Raw genomic sequence first — 19453 nt, 5'->3', positions numbered from 1 at the left:
TGTACATGGGGAGTGTGATTGTGTAAACTAAACAAGAGTGTCTATGTAGAGACCATTTCACAAATGTTTTCAAGCAATTCACGTCTCCAAATACATACATATAGCTTTAGGATTGATGGATATAGCAGCATAATTAACCTGTGATTCTACTCCTGATTCAGTCTCTCGTGAGCATGTAGCATTAGGGGGGGGGGTGGACATAGAGTTGGAGAGTTGAATCAAATACATTTGTGAACTGGTCAATTGTATTTGATATAGGCCAATTAGAGACATGGGGTTGGGCAGTAGGGGTGAGAAGGTGATATAAAGAAGATCAATTTAGCAATGAAACTAGGGAGCAAATACTGAGAGAGATAGAAAGAGAGAGAGGGGTAGAGATAAGAGTTGGGGAGGGAGAGATACTAAGGAAGGTAACAAAGAATGAGAGAGTGATGGAGATTAAGGTAGTTGATGCGGATGGGGAAAAGGGGGAGGTATGAGAAAGGGGATTATATGATGTTGTAGACAGTGACAGTATTACAAGGAGATTGAGGGATGCCGTGGAGAGCAGAGGGAGGGAGGTACAAAAGAGTTTAAATTTGAGATTTGGAGTGAGGGTTACAGAATGGAAGAGAAGCTATGAAATTACAGAAGAAAAGAAGGTCAGGAAAGCTGCTGCGATGGGAGCCATACGCGTACAGGGGGTGGATATGTATTATTATATTCATAACTCCACAATAGTTGTTAATTGTATGAAACAGCAAATTGCCAAATATCATGGATTCAAACAACTGGTGCTCTTAAATAATGAACATTACAAAGCCCCCCCCCCCCCTTCCTCATTCCCCGCCCTCCTTAGCATGCAATGTTGGCAGTTTTCTTCAAGACCCGACCTGGGTCGACGCCCCTTTCTTTAAAAATAAACTTTGTTTTTCATCCACACAATCAGCCTTTGCCTGCCACATTTGTTCATATACAAGACTAATATTTATGCTATACATGTATAGGGGGTCGTTGTTATTATGCGAGGGAATTTTGCAACCAATAAAGAAGACATCAATTTTGGAGTACGGCTGAAACTACGATTTATAGAGCACCTGTAAGAGCCAAATTATGGTATTTCCTGTGGTCCATGAAAAGAAGCACTGATACTGCTTCTCGGCACAAGACCTCAAAGATTACTATATTCCAAAAGCCATTTGTTATAAATCATCCTAACTATAACTGTGGGAAGTCATTTACAACATTCGTCGTTTTGAGTACAGGTTTATACTTTTTGTTTGTACATGTCTATTGTATCTCGTCTGGTATGTCATATTCTATTCCCCCCCCCCTCTCTCTCTCTTCTTCTTCTTTCTCTTCTATTTTCATCTCTCAACTATCTTCCATTTTATCTCTTTTCCCCCTCGGGCTTTCTCTCTCCCTTCTTCTTTATCCTCTGTTTTCATACCATTCTCCCCCTCTCTCTGTTTCTTCTTCTTCTTCTTTCTCTTCTATTTTCACCTCTCGACTATCTTTCTCTTTATCCTCTCTTTATACCTTCCTTAATTTTTATATTCTGTTTTATATCTCTTCCTCTCTGGCGTTCTCTCTCCCTTCTTCTTATTGTTTCTCATTTATTTTCATCCCATCCTCCCTCGCTTTAAATACAGCTTGAACAAAGAGAATATAACGTAACACACATTGCAAGATGGGTGTTTACACTTTATTCACATACAAAAATATACATTCTTATATATATTTGCAAAATACATTAAGATATAGAAAATGTTTGTGGAAAGACGTGAATGAATGCAATGTAATTCCTCAGCTGAGAACAGTATACATGTGACGAGCTCTGGACCAATCACATCTCGGTATCTGTCTAAGCTATCTAATATATATATATATATATTTACATAGTCAATACATTCCGGATATCAATAACACGTTACAGCAGTCCTGCAAATCGATGAACATTGGAAATATAACAACAAGAGGAATCCACACTTTGCTTTTAGATGATTCCAGATTTTATCAAAGCAAGAACAACAATGCTTTAAATAAAAACAGCTCGAACAAAGATAATATAACGTAACACACATTGCAAGATTCCACTTCTCTTTCCCATATTTAGGTGTGCTGCAAATCATCACAACTTGAGTAATAATGGAAACAATCATTACAAAATAGACATAAATGGAAATATATTTATAATAGAGTATACATGTATTAGATGTAATGGTTAAAACACTGTACAGTAGCTATGGGTGTTTACACTTTATTCACATACAAAAATATACATTCTTATATATAATTGCAAAAATAAATTCCTTAGCTGAGAACAGTATACATGTATATATATATATATTTACATAGTCAATACATTCCAGATATCAATAACACATTACAGCAGTCCTGCAAATCGTTGAACATTGGAAATATAACAAAAAGAGGAATTCACGCTTTGCTTTTAGATGATTCCAGATTTTCTCAAGGCAAGAACAACAATGCTTTAAATAAATACAGCTCAAACAAAGAGAATATAATATAACGCACATTGCAATATTCTACTTCTCTTTTCCATTGATAAGATATAATGGTTTATACACTATACAGGAGCAATGGATCTTTGAAATAAAAATTGAAAGAAATTGTCATGGTAGATAAGAATAAACCTTTGACAATTTATAAGATATCACTTGGGTCTATGTCCTATTCAGACCTACTGATCAAAGAAAAAATATAAACATAACTTACATAGCATCATTGTGATGGGAAATAGGCACACAATCTAATGATATTAAATAAAACGACAGTAATCCGGTAAATCAAGAGAAGTGTTCCATAAAACGACAGTAATCCGGTAAATCAAGAGAAGTGTTCCATCAAACGCCATTTTCCAAACCATTTTATTAAAGTTAGAAAAACATGTTCAATCTCAAAAGCAAGAATTGATTGGATATAACAGAAATAAGACTAAAACTTGTCTAGATCAAGTATACACTTTCTACACTCAATATTTTCAACAATCTTTCTTGATAATGGATGTATTGTTGGTTAAACAGGAAAAAGGTGATACAAATTACTTTACCCGTAGTGAATGAAATAAATCCTGGTATACCGGAAAGCTCCTTTGAATTCTTACAGAATACATGTATCACTGTGATGAAGGATATATCAACAGAACCTTACGGATTAGATTCCTGATGACCATGTTATGATTGTGCAATGCATTATATTATAATCATCATTACAGTATAGCCAATATGAGAGAACTCAAACCAGTTGGAGTTGTTATTAAATAATCAACAGAGAGTTTGGATTTGTTCAAATTCACTTCAGTTCAGTTCGGTTTATTTCATATTTCAGGTTACACATTTTCAGCTTTATTTACAAGAAATGTAATGATAGTTACAGTACAGGTATATTTTGAATACACGGAACTTCATAAAGTATATCAAATCACTTTGATGTTTTTGTAGTTACTTGTACATTAAGGACTTCAGCTTGTCGGTTGTAGGTTTTATATTGTATGCTGCAGGTTGTATTGCATAGATTGATTTAAAGCCCCACTGCACTACTTTAACTACTTGCGCCCTCTATATAGCAAACCATGCCTAATTGGTGCCTGTTGGTCCTCCATGATCCCCTTTTTCTTTTGTTAATTGAGAGCTGATTTGATAAGATAACCACCTGTCAAAGACCTTTCAGGGAGGTCTAATCCCTCCTGGCTAAACAAGTGCAGACAGGCTTTAACATAATAATCCATCTTCACCAGGAAGCCTCTTTTTTATTATATTGAATGATGAGAGCACACAAGGCATTGAACCTTTATCTTGGAGCTCCATATGCTCCAACCATAATTATAAAGTTATTCATCAAAAGATTCAAGACATGGTATAATCAATAATTGCTTAAAGCCCCACTGCACTAGCTACTTGCGCCTTCTATATAGCAAACAATGCCTAATTAGTGACCATTCGCCCCCCATGCATGGTCCCCTTTTTCTTACGTTAATTGAGAGCTAATATGATGAGATAACCACCTGTCAGTGGCCATGCTGGGAGGTCTAATCCCTCCAGGCCAAACTAGTGCAGATAGGCTTTAAGATACTGTATTCCATACATGTTAACTCTAATGATCCTTCAATTAGTATACTAGTAATTAGTTATTTGGGTAGCCTGGTTACATCCACATTCGACAGGTTTCATTTTCAAGGCCGTAGTAGTCTGCTGCCATCACGTGGTCTGATGAGGGTCACCTTCTAATGTGTTAAAAATGTTGCTTGATGGCGAAACCACATTACTTGATCGTTATCTTCCATTCATCAATCTTCTTAGAAATTCCTAAGAATACAAGAAAGTAGGTGTAAATGAAGAGAATATAAAAAGTACCATTCAAAGAAGCAATGGATGATTTGCTATTAAATTTGGCATTTGTAATTTCTATGATATTGTGAATTTAATTAAAAAAATTAAGCTTCCGGAGATTGTAATTTTTTGGGGTCAGATTTCTATTTGTGTTAACGAATAGATCATGCACAATCGTTTTTATAGAGATGTTTTGTTTGATTTTATTTAACCTTCAGTCATTAACAAAAAAGGTAAGGCTTAACAAAAAAATTGTTGCATTGCCCTTTGCGACCGACCCAAATTTTTAAAATCTACTGTTGGCTTTTTATTTATTTTTTGAATTTTTTTAAAGATTTTTTTTTTAATGAATAAGAAAATATGTATTATATGTATTATGTTTGTTTAAATGGGATATAAATGCATAAAATCATCAAATTATTCCCAAATTCTCACTCATGTTCTGCCCTAGTTTGAAATCCTGCTAGCGTAAACAAGTAGACCCCGGTCTGGCCTCATGTACGTGTATATACAATGCAGTGAGTTCAAACATTCATGTATTTGAATTGTTTAAATGTCTTGTCAGATTTGACTGATTTCAGACTCAAGAAAACGTACGCTGGGAACAATCCCCAGAACTGAAACAGGAATGAAGAGCGAAGTGGGCCAGTTTAAATACAAACATTTGTAATTATAGGCTATGATTTGAACCTCTTGCATGCAAAACTGTCTGGCTGTCTTTTCCTGTGTCAGTTTCGGTCCCTTCTTTGGTTAGTAAAAAGACCACTTTGTGGCCGGGACTACCTGTAAAATGTGCCAACAATCTTCACATTGCTACCAAGTTTTACAGGTAGTTGAAAACCAACTTCGTCAGCTGGGAAGCACAGAGTGTCGTCTCAAGACAACATTGTAAACCATAGTTTAATATGAGGTGAAAAGATATGAATGGAATGATGTCGCTGAAACACATGTATTAACATTCAAAACTGAGAAATATCAGCCCAAAGAGGGAAAAAGCAACCAACAAAAAACACAACATTTGGCTGACTGACCCAGGTACTAAAAGCAGGGCAATACAACATATATTTTTTCAATCATATATTCAAATTGATTACATAGGCCCTAATAATTCTAGAGTATTTGAGTAAAGTATTTCAAAACATTGGTGAGGTATTTACCGAAAGGTACTACAAGCTTTACATTTCAGGCAGGGAAAATTTAATAATATGATCTCAATATCATGACTGTTATATCTATGTCTGTTATATTTCGGTTTTCATATACCGTATCAATACACAGATCAACAACGAACCTATTGCTAGACGTGATCAATTTAATCAGGCCAGAATAATAAATACATAAACCAAAGCTTAAATTATGTGCATTGTTTATTCTTGGGTAACCGATTGGGCAGGTTAAATATGAATAATTAAAAAAAATAGCCTAATTTGAATCGATGGAATGCCAGAAAAAGGGAGAAGAATCAGTCGGAGAACGGACATGTAATCTAGTGTTATATCTTACCGGACCATGCATCACGGTGACAGTCACCTTGCCTTCACTGTTCACCTCAGAAATCAGTGGATCCAGATCTACGTTGGTGAAACACTCATTCAACCTATAGTAATAAAACAGAACATTTCGGGGGCTCAATGCATGATCATTTAAACAAACCTGACGTACAATACTCTTTTAAAAAGCAATCAGAGATGTATGCTATGTTGTGTGAGATTAGATAACAATAATTACACATCCAACCTTGCATAGTATCGCTCTGTATTTATATTGCATGACTGCAAATAACCATGGTATCAAAATTGTGTATGTAGGATACATGATGATGAATAAGATAAAGTATTGATTTACATTTATAATAAGAAAATCATATTGATATTAATATATCCTAAAATTAAGAGATCATCAGATTAAAGAAACTATTGTAAAAAATCCCCTTACAGCACCCCATCATCTAATCTTTTAGACAACCCATTCATGTTTGCACTTTCTAAACCATCTGAGATTCATTTCAAAACGTTAATGCAGTTACCGCTGACCCCGCATAAAATCAAATTCAGTGACAATGAAGATACGTTGCTTGTTGGGCAGAGTGTTTTGCTAATTCAATTTACTTTTGATATCAAGAACCAACTGTGTTAAATCAACGCTAGTTTTCTTCTCATGAGATCAAACCTAATCAGGTATCCCATTTGTATCAATACCATGTAAGCATACAGCATAAGTTATATGCTTACAGGTTTGTATTGTGCAGTAAAATACTTTAAACCATCTTTTTTTTTACAAAAAGTCGTTGTATGATAGCGAAAGAGGCAATGATAAAGAGATTGAAAGAGAGGAAATGCTGGAAAGAGAGTAAATGCTGGAAAGAGAGTGGGAGAAAGGGATCAAAAGAGAACTTAGTAAAGAGAAAGAAAAAATAATTAAACGAGAGGGGTGGGCGAGAGAGAGAGAGATAGAGGTAGCAATGGAAGAGAAGAAACTCAGAGTATGAGGTAAACCGAAATGCATTCCACGATAAATACAAGTAATATTTTGATTATACTGTGGCAATCATTACCCTGTTAAATCAAATTAGACTCACTCTATGCTTGTCAGGTGTGGATGAGTCTTCATGAGTTGGATGATCTCGGCTGCCGTCTCGTTGTTCAGTGTAATAAAGGTAAAGGACAGCTTGGTGAGTCGAGGACATGATGTTTTAACCGCATCACAAAATGACACAGGATCATTCAGTGGAGTAAATGCATACCTCTGGTTTACCTGGATGTGAAGGTGAGTTAGATGACGGAATGGAGAGCAGGCCATGGTGAAGATTCCTGATGAGACATTCTCCTTGTTCCGGTAGTTCAGTTCGAGTTTTTTCACTAGGGGACATGCTGTATGAAGTCCAAGATTCCACAGGCTGATCTCATTACCATTCACAGAAAGCTCATCTACTGAGGATGTTTGACGAGTCTACAAGAAACAGCGATGCAAAAAGGCTCACTATATATGATATGAATGGAAACCCACGCTGATGTAAGAAATGATATTGAATATCCAGACACATTATTGTGTTAATATAATACTTTTACTGTTCATATCATGCTTGGTAAATTAATTCACAAATATACAATAATAAAACCTAAAGGGTTTTCATAATTTCAATGTAAGTTTCCAAAGTAGAAATAAACAAACAGGTAGGTTTGGGGAAAATGGACAAAGAATACAAAAGTTTTGAGCTTTGATATCAAGAATCTTCTATTGGCATTACAGTCACATGCGATATGCCGTTCCAGGGCCCTGTCTTACAAAGAGTTTATATTAATCGCAATTATATACCTCATACATAGATTGTCATTCACTGATTGCTCAAAACTATATCTCATGACAACTGACAAGGAGCATTTTGATCTATCATTGCGTCAGAGGGTTTGATAGCTACTATCAAACCCTGTGATAGAACTCATAACCCCTCCGCGACTTTTGCGCAAAAACACAGCGTACAAGATTTCAAATGCGCTCTCAAGCCATGCAATTTACGCTGGGCCGCAGTAACTGCATTGCCTTACTGCAGTACCTGTAAACATGTATAGATTGGATGTCCGTATGTTGGATTTCTTTTAGCGTTGGATATTTGAAATTATATTCCACATACTAAGAATCTTGCTCTACGATTGGTCAAAAGTAAATCACGTGATGAACGATAGTTTGCCCATCATTGAAGGGAGAAGAAAAATTTGTTGCACTGTGTAGATAGTAGTACTATCTACACAGTGCAATGCACTTTCACTGAAGATAGAACTACTATCTACACAGTACAACGCACTTTAATTGTATACGCTGCGTACTGCTCTCCTCTTTAAGCGCTTTTAGTGTTGGTACGCGAACTGGGTCACACCACCATACTATCGTATCGTACACCGTTTGCTAGCTGTTAATTGATGACTTGTTGCTCTAAAATGACGGAAGAAGTGAAATGTTTCCGATGTGGAATATAAAGCAAATAATCACCTTTTTTTTCAGGCGATGGCAAACTAACACTTTTTTTTAATAATGTTTTAATTTAAAAAAAATGAGAGTTTAGAGTAAACTGACAAATTTTTTTAAAATTTAATTTCATGATAAGTTTCATGAAATCCTGCTTTCCGGTAATTACCGGAAAGCATGGCTATGGCAAAATCATGCGTCCGGTAATTACTGGAAAGCATGATTTGCCATGCACCCGGTAAATTTGTAAAATAACAGATTTTTGTATTTTTGACGATTTTGGGGGGCCCTATTTTATAAAACAGATGATGCACAGGTTTAATTTGTGGGTCGGTGGAATTGTGTGCACGTGGTACCTTTGAATTTGGTCTAAAACCATTCAAAGGTGCCTTGTGCACACATTTCCTACCGACGCACTCAAACCTGTGCATCATTTGTATACTGTTTTGTGCTTCAAAATACTGTTAATATATTACTGTGGTGAGCATATAGACTCTTGATATAAGATTTATTTTCTAGACCTATTCATGAATCAATGAAAAGGATGAGGTATATAAAATAAATATAGACTGCTCTGTAATCGGATGGTAGAGGAAATTATCACTCCCTCGGTGGAGTTCATATCGGCCCTTCTATCACCTCGGGGGTGCTGATAGAAGGGCCGGTACAAACACCACCCTGGGAGTGATAATTCCCACCATCATCCTCATGAGCAGTCAATATTTATATACTATGTACAAAAGAGATAGGAGATTGCAAACTTGCGATTGATTTGGATCAAACACAACTCTTTGTAAGACAGGGCCCTGATGAACTACCTGTATAACTGATTTCTTTTTCCAAAATATTAAAAATACCTCCGTTTTCCATTTTAGTGATCCAGCAAATTATGTTCCATTAGGCCTAAACGTGTATTGCCATCCATTTAAATAGAGGTTTGTCTATCATAAGACTTTGGAAAAGATATTTTTTTGTATTTTTGATAGAAAATATTAAGAGGATTTCCCCCTGTATGGCATAACACATCCTGATCTCATTGGCGATATTCTTTGTCCGCTTTTTCTGAAACCTTTGTTAAAAAGTTTTTTATTTTGTTTTTCCACCAACATTATTATTATTAATGAGGGTTAATACCCCTTTTTCAGTGGAAGATGACAGGATTTTTGTATTCATTATCATCTTTTTTTATTGTGATATTCGTCTTTTTTTGTGATCATCTTTTTTATTGTGATATTAGTTCAGCTAGACTAACAAAAAAAAATCAATAAAATGACTTCACATTACTGAAAGTTACAAATTTGATGATTAAGAAAATAAGCAACATGATTCTCAATAGGAAATAACAAATGCAATCATTGATCAATCGATAATTAATGAGGTTTAACAAATATGTGCAAGATTAAACTTCATCCCAAGTTGAAAAAACTATAACTGTGCATGTTTGATATATAAAAACCATCCATCGATTTACTAAACAGCCCGTAGTATGTAAATTTTAACTTGATTTCAAAACAAAATGCATTATCCTTTTGGCAATTCCTTTATCATTCATATTTAGTCTGTTTGGTTTTTCCGAACCCTTTCCTTTTGAGCTTGGAACAAAGATTTTGACTTCAATCTTGGAATAGTAAAGGTACATACCAGTGTCTCGATATCTCCATCGTCCATGTCAACTCGTTTGATATCCCACAAGGTGAGTGACTGGAGGTGTGGTAGCGAGAGAATGGAGTGTAGTCTCCGTGGAGTCATCATGGAAACATCCTTCATACTCAGCGTCTGGATCTGTGCCAAGACAATTTATCAGTTCACACCAAAGTGAAATCCACGATGCAAACTAATTATTGTCTTTACTAACAACACCATTTCAAATCACATTATCTCCAGTGTACATGCTATATCTCCTTGAGACTATTGACAAACTATAAATATATATTTTTTTAATGCAAAATTCTATTTATAGAATACATGTTTTAAAAACAACCATTTGTATGAATGTATACCATTATGACACTAAATCCAGTATATTCACATGACTCATGCTTCTTACTATCAGTATTGTAAGAGTATTATATTGATACGAGCATAATAGTGACTAATGATAGGAAATTATTTCTAATTTTTTTAATGTGAAAAAACATTTATCCACATATGTTAAGTTAAAAGATTGCAAAATCTGTTGGGGCAAAAACAATAGTATTTGGATATACCTTTGATTTTGATGCCTCAGAGGCCATCGTTGAGTAGAACTCATCACTCAGCTCTACTCCTGACAGCTCCAGTGATTGAAGATAAGGCATTGAGCAGAGACATCTCGCGTAATGAGAGGATGCAGCAGAACCCAGATCTGCGTACCTGTGCTTTTGCTCCTCAATCTGGTGATATGACAGGACATGTTGAATAGAGTGAATAGTAGTATCAAGTATAGACGACATGTCTGATTTAAATATTTTTCATTGTCATTAATGTAAACATCATTACCCTCTAAATAGACTTCTAAATAAAGTAAAAGACGAAATGAGAGGATCAGAGAAAATGAGAGAGAGAGAGAGAGAGAAGGAGATAGAGATAGAGAGAGATAGAGGGGCTAAAAAAAACCAAGAGAAATGGGGTGATAAGAATAATGAAAGACAAGATAAAGAAAGAAAAAAAAATAATGAATTATGAATAGTTATTTAAAAAAGGGAGTGTCTGTTCAAGCAGAATAAAGATGCTATTTCTTTCTATTTACAGTGTACATGTAATATCTCCTTGACACTATTGACAAACTATAAATAATTTCAAAAAACAAAATGCAAAATTCTATTTATAGGATACATGCTCTAAAAATGCGCATGTATATGAATTTATATCATTATGGCATTCAAATCCAGTCTATTCACAAGACTCGTGCTTATATAGATAATTTCTAAAAATATAATGCTAAAAACTATTTGAAAGATGTGTGCTCTAAAAATATGCATTTATATGAATTTATACCATTATATCATTAAAATCCAGTCTATTCACATAAATCATGCTTCTTATAATCAATATTTTAAGAGTATTATATTTATATGAGCTAAACAGGTGATAATAATAAATAATTTCTGATTTTCTTTTGTCAATGTGAAAAACATTTATCCACACATATTCAGTTTAAAGATTGCGAAACAATTGGGGGAAAAGAAAATTGCTTCCAATATAAATTGAGTTCGGGTATACCTTTGATTTTGATGCCTCAGAGGCCATCGTTGAGTAGAACTCATCACCCAGCTTTACACTGTCCAGATGTAGTGATTGAAGATGAGGCATGAAGCAGAGACATCTCGCGTAATGAGAGGATGCACCAGAACCCAGATCTGCATTCAAGTGCGTTAGCTCCTCAATCTGGTGATGTGACAGGACAGGTTGAATAGAGTGATTAGTGATATCAAGTATAGACGACATGTCTAATTTAAATATGTGTTATTGTCATTGATGTAACATCATTAACCTCTATTTAGACTTTTAAAGCAAGGGAAAGGGAAAAGGAGAGAAAGAGAAAGAGAGAGAGAGAGAGAGAGAGAGAAAGAGAGAGAGAGAGAAGAGGGACAGAGAGAGAGAGAGAGCGGCTAAAAAGCCCATGGGGAATGGGTGTGGTAAGAGCAATGAAAGACAAGATGAATACAAACAAAAGTGATCAATTATAAATTGTTGGAAAATGAGAGTCTCTGTTCAAGCAGAATAAAGATGTTATTTATTTCTATTTACAGTGTACATGTAATATCTCCTTGAGACTATTGACAAACTATAAATAATTTCTAGAAAAATGCCAAATTCTATTTTATAGGATATTCCCATTTACATGAATTTATATCATTTTGAAATTAAAATCCAGTCTATTCACATGACCAATGCTTCTTATTATCAGTATTGTAAGGGCATTATACTCATATTAGGATAACAGTGACTAATGATAATAAATAAAAGAATATATAAACAATTAATGTGAAAAAACATTTATCAACATTTTCTAAGTCTGAAGATTGCAAAACTATTGGGGGAAAAAATTGTTTCCAATACAAATCGTGTGTTTGGGTATACCTTCGATTTTGATGCCTCAGAGGCCATCGTTGAGTAGAACTCATCACCCAGCTTTACACTGTCCAGATGTAGTGATTGAAGATGAGGCATGAAGCAGAGACATCTCGCGTAATGAGAGGATGCACCAGAACCCAGATCTGCATTCAAGTGCGTTAGCTCCTCAATCTGGTGATGTGACAGGACAGGTTGAATAGAGTGATTAGTGATATCAAGTATAGACGACATGTCTAATTTAAATATGTGTTATTGTCATTGATGTAACATCATTAACCTCTATTTAGACTTTTAAAGCAAGGGAAAGGGAAAAGGAGAGAAAGGGAAAAGGAGAGAAAGAGAAAGAGAGAGAGAGAGAGAGAGAGAAAGAGAGAGAGAGAAGAGGGACAGAGAGAGAGAGAGAGAGAAGAGGGACAGAGAGAGAGAGAGAGAGCGGCTAAAAAGCCCATGGGGAATGGGTGTGGTAAGAGCAATGAAAGACAAGATGAATACAAACAAAAGTGATCAATTATAAATTGTTGGAAAATGAGAGTCTCTGTTCAAGCAGAATAAAGATGTTATTTATTTCTATTTACAGTGTACATGTAATATCTCCTTGAGACTATTGACAAACTATAAATAATTTCTAGAAAAATGCCAAATTCTATTTTATAGGATATTCCCATTTACATGAATTTATATCATTTTGAAATTAAAATCCAGTCTATTCACATGACCAATGCTTCTTATTATCAGTATTGTAAGGGCATTATACTCATATTAGGATAACAGTGACTAATGATAATAAATAAAAGAATATATAAACAATTAATGTGAAAAAACATTTATCAACATTTTCTAAGTCTGAAGATTGCAAAACTATTGGGGGGAAAAATTGTTTCCAATACAAATCGTGTGTTTGGGTATACCTTCGATTTTGATGCCTCAGAGGCCATCGTTGAGTAGAACTCATCACTCAGCTCCACCTCGTCCAGCTTCAGTGATTGAAGATGAGGCATGGAGCAGAGACATCTTGCGTAATGAGAGGCTGCAGGAGAATCCACATATGCCCACGTGTTAAATATCAACGTGTGATCTAGCTCCTCAATCTGGTGATGTGACAGGACAGGTTGAATAGAGTGATTAGTGATATCAAGAATAGATGACACAACTAATTTAAATATTTGTCATTGTCATTAATGTAGCATCATTAACCTCTACTTAGACTTTTAAAGCAAGGGAAAGAGAAAAGAAGGGAAAGAGGAAAGAAGGGAAAGAGAAAAGGAGGGAAAGAGAAAAGGAGAGAGAGAAAGACAGACACAGAGAGATCGAGAGATAGAGAGAGAGAGGGGGAGAGAGACAGACAGAGAGAGACAGAGAGATAGAGAGAAAGCGAAAGAAGGAGAGAGAAAGACAGACAGAGAGAGAAAGACAGACAGACACAGAGAGATAGAGAAAGAGATAGAGAGACAGATATATGGAGAGAGGGAGAGAGATAGAGAGACAGACAGACAGAGAGAGAAGTTTAGAGAGAGAGGGACATTTATAGAGAGAGGAAGAGAGATATAGAGAGAGATAGAGAGAGGGAAAGAGATATAGAGCAAGATAGAGAGAGGGAGAGAGACAGACAGAGCGATAGAGATATAGAGAGGGGCTAAAAGGTCCAAGGGAAATGGGGGTGGTTAGAGCAATGAAAGACGAGATGAAGAAAGACAAACAAAATGTGATTAATTATGAATAGTTAGAAAAGAAAGGGAGTATCTGATCAAGCAGAATAAAGATGCTATTTCTTTCTATCTACAGTGTACATGTAATATCTCCTTGAGACTATTTACAAACTATAAATAATTTCTAAAAACAAAAATGCAAAATTCTTTTTAAAGGTACATGCTTTAAAAACACACATTTATATGAATTTATATCATAATGACATTAAAATCTAGTCTATTCACATGACTCATGCTTCTTATTATCAGTATTGTATGAGTTTTATATTTATATGAGGATAATTGTGACTAATGTCAATTAATTATTTCTACTTTTTGTTTTAATGTGAAATACATTTATCCCCATATGTTCAGTCTGAAGATTGCAAAACTATTGGGGAAAAAATTTGTTTCCAATACAAATCGTGTGTTTGGGTATACCTTTGATTTTGATGCCTCAGAGGCCATCGTTGAGTAGAACTCATCACTCAGCACTACATCTGACAGCTTCAGTGATCGAAGATGAGGCATGGAGCAGAGACATCTTGCGAAATGATAGGACGCAGCAGAATCCAGTTCTGTGTAGTCTTGCTTTAGCTTCTCAATCTGGTGATGTGACAGGACAGGTTGAATAGAGTGATTAGTGATATCAAGAATAGATGACACAACTTATTTAAATATTTGTCATTGTCATTAATGTAACATCATTAACCTCTACTTAGACTTTTAAAGCAAAGAAAAGAGAAAAGAAGGGAAAGAGGAAAGAAGGGAAAGAGAAAAGGAGGGAAAGAGAAAAGGAGAGAGAGAAAGACGGACACAGAGAGATCGAGATAGAGAGAGAGAGAGAGAGGGGGAGAGAGACAGACAGAGAGAGACAGAGAGATAGAGAGAAAGCGAAAGAAGGAGAGAGAAAGACAGACAGAGAGAAAAAAAGACAGACAGAGGGAGATAGACAGACAGACACAGAGAGATAGAGAAAGAGAGAGACAGATATATGGAGAGAGGGAGAGAGATAGAGAGACAGACAGACAGAGAGAGAAGTTTAGAGAGAGAGGGACATTTATAGAGAGAGGGAGAGAGATATAGAGAGAGATAGAGAGAGGGAAAGAGATATAGAGAAAGATAGAGAGAGGGAGAGAGACAGACAGAGCGATAGAGATATAGAGAGGGGCTAAAAGGTCCAAGGGAAATGGGGGTGGTTAGAGCAATGAAAGACGAGATGAAGAAAGACAAACAAAATGTGATTAATTATGAATAGTTAGAAAAGAAAGGGAGTATCTTATCAAGCAGAATAAAGATGCTATTTCTTTCTATCTACAGTGTACATGTAATATCTCCTTGAGACTATTTACAAACTATAAATAATTTCTAAAAACAAAAATGCAAAATTCTTTTTAAAGGTACATGCTTTAAAAACACACATTTATATGAATTTATATCATAATGACATTAAAATCTAGTCTATTCACATGACTCATGCTTCTTATTATCAGTATTGTATGAGTTTTACATTTATATGAGGATAATTGTGACTAATGTCAATTAATTATTTCTACTTTTTGTTTTAATGTGAAATACATTTATCCACATATGTTCAGTCTGAAGATTGCAAAACTATTGGGGAAAAAAAATTGTTTTCAATACAAATCGTGTGTTTGGGTATACCTTTGATTTTGATGCCTCAGAGGCCATCGTTGAGTAGAACTCATCACTCAGCACTACATCTGACAGCTTCAGTGATCGAAGATGAGGCATGGAGCAGAGACATCTTGCGAAATGAGAGGATGCAACAGAACCCAGATATGCCGACTTGTGATCTAGCTCCTCAATCTGGTGATGTGACAGGACAGGACAGGACAGGACAATATTTTTCATTGTCATTCATGTAACATCATTAAACTCTACTTAGGCTTTTAAAGCAAGAGGATAGACAGAGAAAGAGAAAGAGAGAGAGAGAGAGAGAGAGAGAGAGCAAAGGTCAAACGAGAAATGGGTGTGGTAAGAGAAAAGAAACATGAGATGAAGAAAGTCAAATGTGATTAATTATGAATAGTTGGTAGAAAAAAGAGAATGTCTGTTGAAGCAGAATAAAGATTGTTATTTCTTTCTATCTACAGTGTACATGTAATATCTCCTTGAGACTATTGACAAACTATAAATATTTTCCTAAACCACACATGTATATCAATAATACTTTGTCACAATAAAGTCCAGTCTATTCCCATATGATTCACTTCTATTTTGTCTGCATGGTCAGACTATCATATTGATATGAGCATGCTTCTGACTCATGACAATAAATTATTTCAAAAAAACTTGCAAACTACTATTTATAGAATTAGTGCTTATAGAGAGGTAATGCGTTAGCTTCTCAGTCTGATGATGTGACAGGACAGGTTGAATAAAGTGAATAGTAATATCAACATGTTTAATTGAAGTATTACTTATGTTCAGTACTTTAACATCATGATGGTATGTCATCAATGTATATACGCTTAGACCTTAATGGGCTTTTTTTTTAAAGCTAAATCAAAAGAAACACACAGAATGAGTACATCAAACTATTTTTAGAAGAATGACATTGTGTACAGGGAAAGGATAGTAAAATGGATCACATAATCTCATTTTTTTCCTTCAAATAAAGTTTACTTATTGCATGCTTTTTGAAGTTTTCTTTCACCTTTTTTCAAATAGAAAGATAAAAAGAGTGTTCTTCCATTCAAGTATAAAAACTCAATAATATTAATAGATATTAATCAAATCTAGAAAAACAGAAGAGAATAATGTGCGAGATGATGAAATACAAGTAAAAGATCAGGAGAATGTATTGATAATTGATAATCATTACATAATTGTTCTATTAATTGTCATATGCCATATATAAACATAAGAGCAAACTGATGTATTAATAGTTCCTACTTAGCATTTTCTTTCAATTCAATAGAGAAATGAGAAAAATACAGCAATATGGGGGATATTGACGATGGCCGAATAAGAAAGAGAGAGTGAGAGAAATAGAGAGAGAGAGAGAGAGAGAGAGAGAAATAGAGAAAGGGGGTGTGGTAAGAGCTAAGAAAGAATGATGAGGTGAGAATGTGATAGATACATTATGTGCATTTGTGATACATACATTCAGAAAAATAATAAAAGAGAGGGATAGGGTCTGTTTGAGCAAATGAAACTTAAAGCCTTCTGCACTAGTTTGACCAGGACGAATTCCCTGCGTGGTGACTGACAGGTGATCATCTCATCAAATCAGCTCTCAATTAACAGAAAACAGGGATCATGGGGGACCAACGGGTACCGCTTAGGAATTGTTTGCTATACAGAGGGCGCAAGTACCTACAAGCAGTGCAGTCCCGCTTTGATGCGCTATTCACTTATTATGAAATGAAATGTAATTTCAGATTCAAAGAAAAACTGGATATTCAAATAACAAAAAAGAAACCATATTTCCTACAAAATGCTGGAGATAAATATTAAGAAATTAAATTTCCCTGAAGGAAGAAAAAGAAATGACATTTCCATTTACTGAGGAAATTATGCATAGCAGAAACATTCTTTCTCATTTTCTTATCTTATAAAGCTACTTTCATGTGAGTCTCTATGTATTCATGAGATACTCAGCTATATAGATACCGTATTAGTCATAATGTTTTATCCTCTCAATATGCATGACCTGGTACAGTGTAAGTAAAGTAAATTTAAATTCCTTTTCAAGTTAATTTCTCATTCGTTAACATTGTAGAAGAAATTTGCACAACAGTACCGTTACTCGTTTGCCAATTAAGAAAAACTTAATGCGATATGCTGTAAGAAAAGCCTAAAATGCGTCAGAAACAGAATCAGAAGCAAAAACAGAAATCTTGGTGTGGGGGGGGGGGAATCTGAGCCAATGGTGATCCATTTATTTCAGCGTGAGATTCACTTTTTGCACCCTAATTTACGTCGCCGGGGTGGGGTAGGTTAGCAAATGATACTGTTTTATCCTCTCTCCCTTGTTAATTTGACAGTTATTATTATTGTTATTTTATTTGGCAAATCAAGTCACATAAATACAACAATATAACAAACATGAATTGAGACAAAATCAATAGAAAGCATATATAAATAAGGAAATAGCAGGTGCATCCGGTCAAGCTGCCCGGGTGCGAAATTTTTATTCCCAAACAGGTTTGCAATTTCTTATATTTCCGTTCTTCTCAATGGCCGATATGTTCTACGTCATTAGCAGCTTGGAAAGAGGTCACAAACAATTAGACTTTGATTTTTGTATTGCTTTGCCTCACTATTTATAAAGGCAAAAAAAACGGAATAAACTGAGACTTGAACCCACAACTTTATGTTTGTATTGCGCTGACCTTACCGATTGAGCCAACGATGGGTTGATGACAAGTGAATCTGCATGATTTCTATAGTCCTATCACTCACCCTAACGGTTACGTCATTGCTAATTACGTAACATATCAGCCAATCAGATGACCGGAAATATTAGCATTGGCAAACCTGTTTGGGAAAAAAAAATTAGCTGCCCGGGTATGGAAAAAGTTAACTAAATAACTGTGATCCGCAGACCTTCCTCCCCAGTTACAGTTATATGATTACAATATGAAAGTTATAAATACTGTAATACCACTAGTACAGCTGTAAAAAATGGATAATTAGGTTCAATCATGATCATAATTAGAGACTGACTTTCCCCTCTAACATAAGAATAACCGTGTCAAGCTTTATCTATTGGGCTATATATATAACAAGAGATGTGAATCCAGTTGCCCCTTCTCTTTATATTTAAAGTTTGGCTTATATATCACCAGAAAATTTGTGAGAACATTTTCACAATTCAAGAAGTTTCTGGCAATAATTTGACTACCTTCAATAATTCCCAAGTGAAATGAAAAAGCAAGTTATTTTCTCTGTTAGACTACCCCGTTGCCCTCTTTACATAGGCTAGTGCGAAGAGGCTGACGTACTATTATCTGGTACTGATGGGGAGGCTTGGCGCTGCTGCCCTCTGTACAAGCCCCCTTCGATCAGGAATTCAAAATATGTGGCGCCAAATAAAGCGCAAACGGCATGCGTTTTGCAAGCGCTTGGTGTAGGAGGGGATACTTGCAACCAGGAAGCTGTAATGAATAGAGATCTCGTCCAAGATCCCCCTTTGAAGCCATCCGTGGCACCGCGCGTCTTTTGTGTCCCCTTCCGTAATCCCCTTAATCCCCCTCCGAAATCGTACAGCTCCCTAGTATCACGAAGTCCTCCCTTTCCACACACAGCCCAGCCCAGCGAGCACGGCGGCTTTTGCTTTGCCGGCCCGTATTTGGGTTGAATAGTGGTGATAACTTGACAACTTCTAGCCCTCAATCAATAAATGCGCAAACACATAACACAATTTCATTTAGTTCTTTAGGAAGATAA

At 35.4% G+C, this 19453-nt stretch overlaps 1 protein-coding gene across 1 annotated transcript; it reads right to left on the bottom strand.

Annotated features, from left to right (window-relative positions):
• Nucleotides 1-5416: 5416 nt before the first annotated feature.
• LOC100892114 lies at nucleotides 5417-13371 on the bottom strand. Its single transcript, XM_030978398.1, has 6 exons — nucleotides 13259-13371; nucleotides 12357-12521; nucleotides 11496-11660; nucleotides 9936-10076; nucleotides 6910-7280; nucleotides 5417-5928 (listed from the first exon to the last, which is right to left on the bottom strand). Exons 1-6 carry the CDS (start codon nucleotides 13346-13348, stop codon nucleotides 5754-5756), a joined length of 1107 nt encoding a protein of 368 aa, XP_030834258.1. The 5' UTR covers nucleotides 13349-13371; the 3' UTR covers nucleotides 5417-5753.
• Nucleotides 13372-19453: the final 6082 nt, after the last annotated feature.

This window comes from Strongylocentrotus purpuratus, unplaced genomic scaffold, assembly GCF_000002235.5.
Source record: "Strongylocentrotus purpuratus isolate Spur 01 unplaced genomic scaffold, Spur_5.0 spur5_scaffold_1, whole genome shotgun sequence".
Lineage (NCBI taxonomy): Eukaryota > Metazoa > Echinodermata > Echinoidea > Camarodonta > Strongylocentrotidae > Strongylocentrotus > Strongylocentrotus purpuratus.
Note: the sequence above shows the minus strand (reverse complement) of the source record. Positions and strands in the feature narration are given on the sequence as shown.